Source organism: Manis javanica, chromosome 2, assembly GCF_040802235.1.
Source record: "Manis javanica isolate MJ-LG chromosome 2, MJ_LKY, whole genome shotgun sequence".
NCBI lineage: Eukaryota > Metazoa > Chordata > Mammalia > Pholidota > Manidae > Manis > Manis javanica.
The window spans coordinates 9,836,602-9,850,322 of record NC_133157.1 but is presented as its reverse complement, the minus strand read 5'-3'; the positions used below and the strand labels follow the sequence as shown (position 1 = coordinate 9,850,322).

Genomic DNA, 13,721 nt, shown 5'->3' with positions numbered 1-13,721 from the left:
AGAGATTCTGGACACTAGAGGGCGCCATATACAAATATGAAATGCCAAAGGAATCTGGTCCAAAGTAAAATTATTAATACAACTCCTGAGAAAGATTTAAATGACATCAATGTCATGAATCTTCCTGAAAGGGAGTTCAAAATAAAAATCATTAACATGCTCATGGAGGTACGGAAAGATATTCAAGAACTCAGGAATGAATTCCGGTCGGAGATCCAATCATTGAAGAGCACAATGGAGGGTAGTAAAAGCAGATTACATATGGTGGAGGAGACGTTAAATGAAATAGAAACTAGAGAACAGGAATACAAAGAAGCTGAGGCACAGAGAGAAAAAAGGATCTCTAACAATGAAAGAATATTGAGAGAACTGTGTGACCAATCCAAACGGAACAATATTTGCATTATAGGGGTACCAGAAGAAGAAGAGAGAGAAAAAGAAATAAAGTGTCTTTGAGGAGGTAGTTGCTGAAAACTTCCCCAATCTGGGGAAGGAGATAGTCTCTCAGGCCATGGAGGCGCACAGATCTCCCAATACAAGGGACCCAAGGAAGACAACACCAAGACGTAAGTAATTAAAATGGAAAATATCTAGGATAAGGACAGACTATTAAAAGTAGCCAGAGAGAGAAATAAGATCATATACAAAGGAAAGCCCATCATGCTAACATCAAACTTCTCAGCAGAAACCTTACAGGCCAGAAAGGAGTGCCATGATGTATTTAATGCAATGAAGGAGAAGGGCCTGGAACCAAGATAACTTTATCTGGCAAGATTATCATTTAAATTTGAAGGAGGGATTAAACAATTTCTAGATAAGCAAAAGCTGAGAGAATTTACCTCCCAAAAACCATCTCTACAGTGTATTTTGGAGGGACTGCTACAGACGGAAGTCTTCCTAAGGTTTAACAGCTGTCACCAAAGGTAATAGCATATTAAGTGAGTTAAGTTACACTCTTAGATAGTAAGGAAGTTAACACTGAACCTTTGGTAACTATGAATCTAAAGCCTGCAATGGCAATAAGTACATACCTATCAATAACCACTGTAAATGTAAATGGACTGAATGTACCAATCAAAGGACATAGAGTCACTGAATGGATTAAAAAATAAGACCCATCTATATGCTGCCTACAAGAGACTCACTTTAAAACCAAAGACATATACATCCTAAAAGTGAAGGGATGGGAAAAGATATTTCATGGAATGAATAGGGAGAAAAAAGCAGGAGTTGCAGTACTTGTATCAGACAAAATAGACTTCAAAACAAAGAAAATCATAAAGGACAAAGGACATTATATAATGATAAAAGGGTCAATCCAAGAAGAAGATAAAACCGTTATAAATATCTATGTGCCCAACACAGGAGCACCTACATATGTGAAACAAATACTAACACAATTAAAAGGGGAAACAGAATGTAATGCATTCATTCTAGGAGACTTCAACACTCCACTCACTCCAAAGGACACATCAACCAGACAGAAAATAAGTAAGGAGACAGAGGCACTGAACAACACAATAGAACAGATGGACCTAACAGACATCTACAGAACTCTACACCCAAAACCAGCAGAATATACATTCTTCTCAAGTGCACAAGGAACATTTTCAAGAATAGATCATACAAGAGGCCACAAAAGGAGCCTCAAAAAGATTGAAATAGTACCAACCAGTTTCTCAGATCACAAAGGTATGAAACTAGAAATAAATTACGCAAAGAAAATGAAAAAATCCCACAAACACATGGAGGCTTCACAACATGCTCCTAAATAACCAATGGATCAATGACCACATAAAAACAGAGATCAAGCAATATATGGAGACAAATGACAACAATAATTCAACACTGCAAAATCTGTGGGACACAGCGAAGGCCGTGCTAAGAGGAAAGTATATTGCAACACAGGCCTACCCAGGAAAGAACAATCCCATATGGGCAGTCTAAACTCACAATTAATGAAACTAGAAAAAGAAGCACAAATGAGGCCCAAAGTCAGTAGAAGGAGGGACATAATAAAGATTAGAGCAGAAATAAATAAAATCAAGAAGAATAAAACAATAGACAGAATAAATGAAAGCAAGAGCTGGTTCTTCGAGAAAATAAACAAAATAGATAAACCCCTAGCCAGACTTATCAAGAAAAAAAGAGAATCTACTCACATAAACAGAATCAGAAATAAAAAAGGAAAAATCACTATGGATACCACAGAAATACAAATAATCATTAGAGAATACTATAATTATATGCTAACAAACTGGATAACCTAGAAGAAATAGACAACTTTCTAGAAAAATACACCCTTCCAAGGTTGACCCAGATAGAAACAGAAAATCTGAACATACCAATGACCAAGAAGGAAATTGAATTGGTAATCAAAAACCTATCTAAGAACAAAACTCCTGGACAAGATGGCTTCCCAGCTGAATTTTATCAAACATTTAGTGAAGACCTAATATCCATCCTTCTTAAAGTTTTCCAAAGAGTAGAAGAAGAGGGAATACTTCCAAACTCATTCTGAGGCTAGCATTACCCTAATACCAAAACCAGGCAAAGACACCACAAAAAAAGAAAATTACAGACCAATATCCCTGATGAACATAGATGCAAAAATACTCAACAAAATATCAGCAAACTGAATTCAAAAATACCTCAAAAAGATCATCTATCATGATCAAGTGGGATTCATTCCAGGGATGCAAGGATGGTACAACATTCGAAAATCCATCTACATCATCCACCACATCAACAAAAAGAGTGACAAAAACCACACGATCATCTCCATAGCTGCAGAAAAAGCATTTGACAAAATTTAACATCCATTCATGATTAAAACTCTCAGCCAAATGTGTATAGAGGGAAAGTACCTCAACATAATAATAGTCATATATGACAAACCCACAGCCAACATTATACTTAACAGGGAGAAGCTGAAAACTTTTCCTTTAAGATTGGGAACAAGACAAGGATGCCCACTCTCCCCACTTCTATTCAGTGTAGTACTGGAGGTCCTACCCATGACAATCAGACAACACAAAGAAATAAAAGGCATCCAGATTGGCAAGTAAGAAGTTAAACTGTCCCTGTTTGCAGATGACATGATATTGTACAGAAAAAAACCCTAAAGAATCCCTCCAAAACTACTAGATCTAATATCTGAATTCAGCAAATTGCAGGATACAAAATTAATGTGCAGAAATCTGTGGCACTCCTATACACTAACAATGAACTACAGAGAGAAATCAGGAAAACAGTTCCACTCACAGTTGCATCAAAAAGAATAAAATACCTAGGAATAAAGCTAACCAAGGAAGTGAAAGACCTATACTCTGAAAACTACAAGACACTCATGAGAGAAATTAAAGAAGATACCAATAAATGAAAACATATCCCATGCTCATGGATAGGAAGAATTAATACTGTCAAAATGGCCATCCTGCCTAAAGCAATCTACAGATTCAATGCAATTCCTATCAAAATACCAACACATTCTTCAACGAACTTGAGAAAATTGTTTCAAAATTCATATAGAACCACAGAAGACCCCAAGTAACCAAAGCAATCCTGAAAAGGAAGAATAAAGCTGGGGGGATTATGCTCCCCAACTTCAAGCTCTACTATAAAGCCACAGTAATCAAGACAATTTGGTATTGGCACAAGAACAGACCCATAGACCAATGTAATAGACTAGAGAGCCCTGATATAAACCCAACCATATATGTTCAATTTATGTATGATAAAGGAGCCATAGACATACAGTGGGGAAATGACAGCCTCTTCAATAGCTGGTGTTGGCAAAACTGGACAGCTACATGCAAGAGAATGAAACTGGATTATTGTTTAACCCCAGACACAAAAGTAAACTCGAAATGGATCAAAGACCTGAATGTAAGTCATGAAACCATAAAACTCTTAGAACACAACACAGGCAAAATTCTCCTGAATATAAGCATGAGCAACTTCTTCCTGAATGCATCTCCTCAAGCAAGGGAAACAAAAACAAAAATGAACTCATGGGACTACATCAAACTAAAAAGTTTCTGTATGGCAAAGGACACCATCAACAGAACAAAAAGGCATCCTACAGTATGGGAGAATATATTTATAAATGACATAGACGACAAGGGGTTAACATCCAAAATATATAAAGAACTTACACACCTCAACACTCAAAAAGCAAATAACTCGATTAACAAATGGGCAGAGGATATGAAGAGACAGTTCTCCAAAGAAGAAATTCAGATGGCCAACAGACACATGAAAAGATGCTCCACATCACTAATCATCAGGGAAATGCAAATTAAAACCACAATGAGATATTACCTCACACCAGTAAGGATGGCCAGCATGGAAAAGACTAAGAACAACAAATGCTGGTGAGGATGTGGAGAAAGGGGAACCCTCCTACAATGCTGTTGGGAATGTAAGCTAGTTCAACCATTGTGGAAAGTAATATGGAGGTTCCTCAAAAAAATAAAAGAAATACCATTTGACCCGGGAATCCCACTCCTTGGAATTTACCCAAAGAATACAACTCAGATTCAAATGCACCTGTATGTGTACCGCAGCACTTCTTACAACAGCCAAGATTTGGAAGCAACCTAAGTGTCCATCAGTAGATGAATGGATAAAGAAGATGTGGTAAATATACACAATGGAATACTATTCAGCCATAAGAAAAACAAATCCTACCATTTGCAACAACATGGATGGAGCTGGAGGACATTATGCTCAGTGAAATAAGCCAGGCAGAGAAAGACAAGTACCAAACGATTTCCCTCATTTGTGGAGTATAATAATGAAGCAAAACTGAAGGAACAAAATAGCAGCAGACTCAGAGACTCCAAGAAGGAACTAGTGGTTACCAAAGGGGAGGGGTGTGGGAGGGTGGGTGGGGAGGGAGGGAGAAGGGGATTGATGGGCATTATGCTTAGTACACATGGTATGGGGGATCACATGGAAAACAGTATAGCAGAGAGAAGGCACATAGTGAATCTGTGGCATCTTACTACACTGATGGACAGTGCCTGCATTGGGGTATGGGTGGGGACTTGATAATATGGGTAAAGTAGTAACCACATTGTTTTTTCATGTGAAACGTTTATAAAAGTGTATATCAATAGTACCTTAATAAAAAAATTTTTTTAAAAAAGAAAATTCTCAGCCATTATCTCTTCAGTGATGCTTCTGTCTCATGTTGTTCATTTCCTTCCTGTCCCCCGCTGACACGATAAAATATCTTGCAATATTCTGTATGTCTTTTATCTTCTCTGTATTTCAATCTGCCCTTTCTCCATTTCACTAATTCTCTATTTAGTTCTAATCTGCTGTTATACTGACTCATTGCTTCTTAAAATTTTTTTTACAAAGGAATAAACTGAACATATTTAAAGTGTGGAATCTGATGAATTATAGTGAATCCATCACCACAATAAAAACAGTGAAAGCGTTCATTAACCCAAAAAGCTTCCTCAAGCCCTTTTGTAATCTACTGCATTGAGCTTCAGTTATTGCATTTTTCAAAAAGTTCTAAAATTCTAATTTGATTCCTTTTAAAAAATGCTGTCCTTTATTACAGTTTCCCAATCTCTGCTGAAATTTTCAGCTTTGTCTTTTAAGGTCTTAGACACAATAAGTGCAGTCAGCTCTTGGCCTCCTTCCTAATAGCCTCTCCTGCTTCCGTACTTGCCTCTTCACAGGACCTCCTCCACAAAGAGCAAGAATGATCCTTTTAACACAAACTTCTTCATGGCTTCCCTCCCTCCCTGTCCCCCACTGTTCTCCCTGAGCTCACTCAGCTACAGCCATGCTGTCCTCTGTGCAGTTCTCTGAACAAACCAAACCTTTTTCTGCCTCAGGAACTTTCTACTTGCTGTTTCCTCTGTCTGGAATATTCCTTCTCTGAACATTCACAATGCCGGCCCCTCTCATTACTCAGACCTTGTGCTAAAATATCACTGAAGCCCTCCCTCAAGAGCCTTTTCCTTTTTTAAAGGAGCCTTTTCCTCCCTACTCTCTGTCCTTCCCTAGGTTCATTTTCTTCATAGCATTTATGACTATTTATCACTTATTTATTGTCTGTAGTTACAAGGTCCACAGGGAGGAAATGTCTGTTTTGCTCACTGCCACACCCCAGCACCTACAATCGTGCCTACAGGTACTCCAATGTTTGTTAAGGAATACATGAAAAAATATCTCAGTCCACAGTACAAGCCCCCCCCACAATACAGCACATTGCATTAGCACCTACAGAGCTTAGCAGTAACAGTTATTGAGTGCAGACCCTCAGCTATGGATGTTCTCAGAGATGATCTTTCTCAAAAGATCCACAAGGTCTCTGTGTCACGACCAAGCTGAGCAAGTGTTGCAATGATCCATTGTCTAAGAGTTGCTATGCAAGAAAACAGGAGCCTGGAGGCCAATAAGAAGGGGACAGAATCTCTTTCCTCTGCATCTAGCTATGTCCCAGTAATGAATAGGGCAGCATCTTACTGAAGCACCAAGTTCTCAGAAGGGAAAGAGGAACAAACAGCAGACTATTCCTTCATCTCTGTACATGGTCCCTGATATAAACAAACAAACAGGGTTCCTTTTTTAAGGCCTTGCTTTACTAGTCTTACTGGAAAAAATCAGCAAGTGTCAGAAAAATCTGAGCATTACTTTCAGGCAGCTGTTGACAAGGATACAGAGGAAGGGTTAGGCCTTCATGGTGAAGTGAAGTCAGATCAGCACTGCCTCTAACTAACAATGGAACTTGGGCAAATCACTTCCACTCAGAATCTCAGTGACATTTACTGCACAATGAGCATAATTCTTCCTACCATCCTTGGTAACTGAGGACTTAATAAAGTGACAGTTTCTAGAAACTGCCTAACAGAACTGTTGGACAAATGTTAGTTCCACTCCTTTTCCACTCTGAGTATAGAGCTTTCACTTGGCCACTCCAAATATACACATAAGAGGCACAACACATTTGTGAAACTCTGATTCAGTTAGGTCAATACCTTTAGCTTCTTTAGTTCAAGTTGGTGATGTTGTAAAGAATGTTCACATTCATTCTTACTTTCTTTAAGGGCTGTGTTTTCTTGCTCCAGCTCTCTCTGCAAATTGAGAAAAGCATATATAAAATGGAAAAGTCTTTACCACACTTCCTCTGGGCACTGTCCTACAGACAGGGAACCTTTAAAAAATGCCTCTGTTGTCAGTGCAGGGGTGGGAGATGACAGTGGAGGCGGGGTCAGAGAGCGAGCCACCTGGCAAAGTCCTCTCAAGAAGGAACATGGCAATGAATTCTGAAGGATGGAACAGGGAGAGGGACCAGGCAAAGGGAGTGCCATTGGGAGGAGTAAATTTTGGAAAGACAGTGGGAAGAAGCTGAAGGGACTGGTCAGGAAGCAGTGGGAAGCCCTAGTGCAGCCCAAAGAAAAAGATAAGCCATGTATTTGTGTTTTAAAAGAAGCCTTTTTACATCCAGTCTCATAGGCAGATGTCTTATTGGAAAGATAACAACTGCTCCAAAAAGTGGTCTCTTAGTTCACAGGGGGTGGTCTTTTTCCTGTCCAATTACTTGGCAGCCCAGCCCATTCCCTTCCTCACTCACCACCTTGTGCTCTGCGGCCGTCTGGCTGGCCACCCGTGCCTTCTCGAGAGCAGCGAGCTGGGCCTCCAGCGCACAGACACGCTCCGTGCACTGCTTCTCTAGGGTGAGGACCTGCTGCTGCGCGTGGCTGCCCTCCTCGTGTGCAGCGGCCTGCAGGGGTCCCAGAAGACAGTCAGTCATGGTGGCAGTGGGGGATTGCTCTGTTTCTCAGTGACCCAAAGATTGGTGTCCAGTGGAAATAACTCCTTCCTGACCTTCTCTGGCCTGGGGGCTGCCAAGGTCCCCACCCACAGCTCTGCCTACTGCCCCTGGTCCTGGCTTGTTCAGGAGTTGGAGTCTGAAATTGGTCTTGGTGCTGGGGAGACAGCACTGGGCAGCACCAAGTCCTAAGACACAACCTTCCTTCACCCTGCTCAGGGCTCCTTTGATGGCCGAGGCTTTTCCGTGGGAGGCAGTACAACAGGTGATGAAGAACAAGGGCTTTGCAGGTCCTGACTCCCTCTACCTGCAGCTGCCTACTCCCCCGCTCACATCCAGCACAACATCTGTATCTAAGGGCAGGCCCAGCTACCACTCCAGAAGTTGGGAATGAGTTGGGGGCAGCTGCAAAGGCATAAGAGAAGGCACCAAGGGCCTAGAACACAGCAGCCACACAGTTACTCACAAGTGCCTGAATCTGGGCCTCCTGAGCTGCCACGACGTCAGCACTCTGCTTCAGCCTCTCCTCGGATGCCTGCAGGCTCTGCTCTAGCTCTTCCACCTGCGTGGCAAATGGAAGCAGCCTCTCATCCAAAAGAAGCAAGACGGCCAACAAGTGGCTTCAAACCCAAATCGATTTAAACCATAGAACAGGTACATCACAGAAAAATTTTAAATTAAAGGAAAGATATCTATAAGTTTACAATTATAAAATGATAAAACCCTGGATTTTCTTCCAATCTGTTTTTTTTCTTCCAATCTGTTTTTATGACTATTTTTGGTTTTTACAATTTTATAAATGATCCTAAGACTTTGTATTTTTCCTCCTCACTCAGGTTCCCTTGCATTCAGAACTTAGATCCATTCCTTAAAGGCTGTTTTATAATTTACTGAACCGCCTCCTACTATGGTAGCATTTCAGTTGTTTTCCACTTTCCCATCTAAAATAATGCATCAGTTGACAACTTCACGCAATATTTTTTTTACTTGGTCTGAATCACTTCCTTAGAATAGATGCCAGAAGTGGGATTACTGGTATGATACAAATTTAGGTTTCACTCATTCCACAAACACTGGCCAAGTCTGACCCTGAACTAGGACTGGTCCAGTGGACAGCACTGGCCAGCACTGAGCTAGACTTGGCTCTCCAATGTGGCATTTTTATCTGATTTGAGCTATCTTTACCAATTTATCTTATGAAGTCCTCTTGTTTGCTGAACAAGATCTGACCTTAGGGAACTTTATTACTAGAACATAAGCACAAGGAAGGCTGCAGGCTTGTCGAGGAGAGGTGGGTACCTAACGAGGTCTCGTGGTCCCTCACAGACATTAGCCACGTAAGATTTAACTGAAACAACCCCATGAGAATAGTGTATTTCTGCAGAGGGAAACAGTAATGTTACTTGCCCATGATCATAGATTTTAGTAGTGGTAGAGCCAGGAGTGAAACCTAGCTTTTTTAACTCCTGGGTTTAGAAAATACCTACTCAAGTCCCAGAGCTCAAAATTCAGATCCTCAAAAGGTTCAGCACAGAGTTATCATATGACCCAGCAATTCACTCCTGGTATATTCCCAAGAGAAGTGAAAGAAGCCCTCAAAAAAACCTTGTTCATAGCACTACATTATGTCCACAACAGCATTCTCCATAACCAAAAGGTGGAAATAACCCAAATGTGCATCGATAAATGAATGGATAAACAGAACATGGTATACACTTACAAGGTAATGTAAGCCTTAGAGAAAGGAATGAAATTCTGACATATGCTACAATACGGATGAACCTTGAAGACGTTAGGCTAAGTGAGATAAGTCAGACACAAAAGGACAAATACTGTATGAGTCCTCTGATACGATGAACCTGGAGTAGTCAAATGCATAGAGACAGGAAGTAGAATGGTGGTTGCCAAAGACCGGGAAGGATAGAATGGGGAATTATTGTTCTAATGGGCACAGAGTTTCAGTTTGAGAAGATGAAAAAATTCTGGACATGGATGTTGGTGATGGTTGTACAACAATGTGAATGTACTTAATGCCACTGAACTATGCACTAGAAATGGTTGAAATGGTAAATGTTATGTATATTTTACAAGAAGAAAATGGTTATTCAGAAATACTTAGAACTGAATTACAATAAAACAAAGTTGTATTTAGAGAAAAATATACCTTTAAGTATACTTATCAGGAAATAAAGATTTTTAAAATGTGCTAGCATTTGCTATGGTCTAAACGTTTGTGTCCCCTGCCAATTCATATGCTGAAATGTGATGTGATGTGATTTTTTTCTTCCAATCTGTTTGGAAGGCCTTGATGTGATGGCATTAGGAGGTGGGGCCTTTGGTAAGTTCTTAGGTCATGAGGGTGGAGACCTCAGCAATAGGATTAGTGCCCTTAAACAGAAGGGCCCCACAGATATCCCTACCCCACTTCACCACTTCACCACTTTGCTCTCATTAAACTGGCAAAAATGTAAAAGGCTTGGAAATGCCAATGCTGGAAAAGATGGAAATGCAGATATGGGAACGTTCATACATGCTGGAGAGGTAAAGCCAAGTGCAGCCCTTGGGGCACTCCTGTCCTGTTCAGTCACATCAGGTCATAGGCACTGTCCAGCCTCCCTCCATATGGTGGCAGGGAAAAGGATGTTCACTGCAGTGTCACCCATGGGGACAGAAAGAAGGCAATCTGGATGTCTAGCATCTAGCAGGTAACTACAGTAGAGTAGACAAGTACAATGAAGGGGACACAGGTAGAAGGGGGAGCAGTTCACAGTTACAGAGGAGACGTATGTAAAGCTCTATCAATTATATAAATTAACAGGTGCACAAAAAACAATGCCACCCATTTTAAGGTAACCCAACAATAAAAGGATTTCTCTTAACCACATTAGAATGTTTTCCTATAGGAGAGAGAGGGATGGGGATAAAAGAGAAAACAAACAAACAAGAGAACAACTTTGTGGGGGACAATGATGGCAATGTGGCAATAAAGAAGAAAACAAGTAACTCAACCCCATATAAGTAAGATCCACCACAGTCCCTTCAAAAGAAAACCTCCAACCCAGGGGGACTCTCAGCCACAACGTCACCCAGCCAGGTCACCACCTGGACCCAGGGATTACTGGGGTAAGTCCAGTACCTGAGTCTCCAGCATGTCTATGGTCTCGGCCTGGCTGCCTCTAGTCGCCAAGGGCTTCGGCCTGGTGTCCCCCAGAGTCTGCTCAGCAACTGTTCTCTGTGAATTGAAAGAGGAGTGGAAGAAAGCAGTTATTTTTCTATTGAATAAATATTGATATTTACAACATACTATGACTGGTGCGAGGCACATGGGACACAAATACGTTAGAAAAAATAGCTAATGAGGCAAAATTCATATATAATGAATTATACAAAGGTAAATTTCTAAAATGAAAGTCCCTTGACCTTGAAGCTGGGGCAAAAGACTAAGAGAAAAGTTATATAATAGAATGCAGTAAGTGGCCACCAAGAAGCCGCACAGAGCAGGAGCCACTCATTGCCTTGGGCAGTGGGAGCCTTCCTAAGCCACAGGAGGCCAGGGTGGGAGCACCCAGGCAGAGGGAAGACCAATGCAGGAGTGAGACCCCCTGGGACATTCGGGGAGCTACAACCTGCCAAACTGAAGCAATAGTGGATTCAGGTCAAGAACTAAGACTAGAAAGTTAAGCAAAGGGTCAGATCATGAGAAGCTTTTTATGCGGCAGAAAGGAATTTAATTTATTTCTGTATACAATATTTTTTAAAGTGGGAGCATTACATTTATTTAGTGGGGAAGTTGTTAAATTTGGGGACTTACTCCAGGCCTAAGGAAATCAGAATTTCTGGGGGTAGGGCCGAAGATAAACACTTTAAACAAACTCCCCAAGTAACTCCTATCACATTAAACTTTAAAATAATGATGATGGCACAACAGTAATGATTATAATATTAATAGCCGAAATATACTGCGACTTACCATGTTCTAAAGCCTCAGTCTAAGCACTTCACATACGGTAACCCATTTAATCCTAATAACGATTCTTTGTGTTTGGTAAAATTATTAACCCTAGTTTACAGAGGAAAAAGCAAACACAAAGAATTAAGTTACTTGCTCTAAGTAAAAAATTAGTAAGTGGAAGAGGCAAGATACAAACCTAGGCAAGTCGAATTCTGGAAATCAATTTATACCCCCAGGAACCCACGTTGTACTCCCTGTAGACTGCAGGGGAGTGGAGGAAGATGTTTAAGGGAGTGATATGGTCAGAAATGTTGTTCAGGAAGATCAGTTTGGCAGTGAGCGTGACAGCCCGTCTCCAAGGGTGAAGGAGGAGAGACTGATGCTACGCAGGCCAGTCTGGAGACTTCTAACAGAGACTAAGCTAGAGCTGCTGGAAGCCCTGAAGTGCAACAGTGGCAGTAGAGATGGAGCTATTTAGCTGAAACTGACTGAAGACAGAAAGTGAGGGTCTCATCTAGGCCCAAGGCCTTGGCTTTGTCACCTTTTGTCACAGTGAGGCCAATCACTGGGATACAGAGAGGAGCAGAATGTGGGCAGACAATGAGCTCAGACCTAAGGAGAAGGCAAGGTTACCCACACCACCGGGCAAAAGGCCTATCTGCTCAATAGCCTCCCTCAGCTAAGGAGAGGCCACCTGCTGCTCGAGGCAATTCCAGCTCATACTAAAAGCAGATGGTGACTATTTCTCTTGGTCAATGGAAAGTACAGAAGGGTGGAGGATGAGAGCAGTAAGACAAGACTGCCCAAGTGGCAAAAATCACCAGGTGCAATTTATCAGTGATCAGGATGCTAATGTTCATATGTGTCTCTGAACAAAGCTCTCCCTGTCTTGAGGAAAACATGTTCAAAACAGAGACCTAGTTACCTCTTTCAGGAATTCCCATACATGTTCTTCCCCTGGTAAGTTCTGCTCTAGTCTCTTCTCCAAGGACGCAACGTTCTCTTGCAAATCTGTGATGAGTTTTTCTTTCTCTTGAGATTCAGCAGTGGCCTGCAGGTGAAAACAGAGATACCATTACTCTGTAACACCTTTCTCTCCCCTCCCATCTCCCCTTGGAACATCACATTCCCCTGAAAGTCTGTTCTCAACTGCATCCTAGAACATACAGGCAGGAAATCTTCCCTGAAAATGGGACATAGAAGATGTAGTATCAGAACCCAGCACCACTCAGACATCCAGTTCAGACCTAGTGTAGCAAGAGGCAAACACTCATCCCCAATTTATGCAACTGACAATCAGGGAAGGAACAATGTTATTACCTCCACGGATCTAGCCAGGAGTCTGGGAAGATGCTCCCCCTCTTTAAAATAACCAGATTGTACTGTCAGGATCTATCAGCTACAGGAATGTTCTTCCTCCCACTTCTCATCAAACACACATTTAATTCTTTTAACAGAGTCCAACATGACTGATGTCTTTACTCCAGATGCCAAAAACCAGAAGTCATCCCACTCAAGCAGCTCCCAGCCAGCCCTAAAATGACCCACAGAACAATGCTCCTGAAAATGTGGGGCTGGAAGAAGAGGTAATGATGCCAATGTTGCTGCCTCATGGCTGAATAGAGAACTTCTGAAACACGCGATAATATTCACCCTGCCTCAGAGCACTGGGACCACAGCAGAGCCACTGCGCACCTCCTCCCTTGGCCCCAGACCAACACCAGCCCACTTTATTTCTGTCTGTCTCTTTAGCAATGATGGCAGTGGTGGCGGCGGCAGACTGGGACTCTGTTCCTTCAACTTCTACCAACCTTCAAAGGCCACCATCAAAGCAGAGGGTCCAGGAAGCTTTGTTCTTAGATCCCCAGTGGTCCTTGCATCCACTGAGGATGCCCATCCTCCTCTCCCACCAAGTTTGTGCGGCATTACTCCCACTTGAATACTTGTGCCTCCTCACATACACTCTGCCTC

At 41.6% G+C, this 13,721-nt stretch overlaps 1 protein-coding gene across 6 annotated transcripts in view; it reads right to left on the bottom strand.

Annotated features, from left to right (window-relative positions):
* GOLGA1 (golgin A1) overlaps positions 1–13,721 on the bottom strand; it is a 41,963-nt gene that overhangs the window by 13,586 nt on the left and 14,656 nt on the right. For all 6 annotated transcript variants that reach the window (XM_073224615.1, XM_037008173.2, XM_037008175.2 and 3 more), the window contains 5 exons: positions 12,676–12,801; positions 10,935–11,030; positions 8,265–8,360; positions 7,601–7,750; positions 7,005–7,100 (listed from right to left, as the gene is read on the bottom strand). In XM_073224615.1, coding sequence (XP_073080716.1) covers positions 7,005–7,100; positions 7,601–7,750; positions 8,265–8,360; positions 10,935–11,030; positions 12,676–12,801 — 564 coding nt within the window. The remainder of the gene's footprint in view (positions 1–7,004; positions 7,101–7,600; positions 7,751–8,264; positions 8,361–10,934; positions 11,031–12,675; positions 12,802–13,721) is intronic.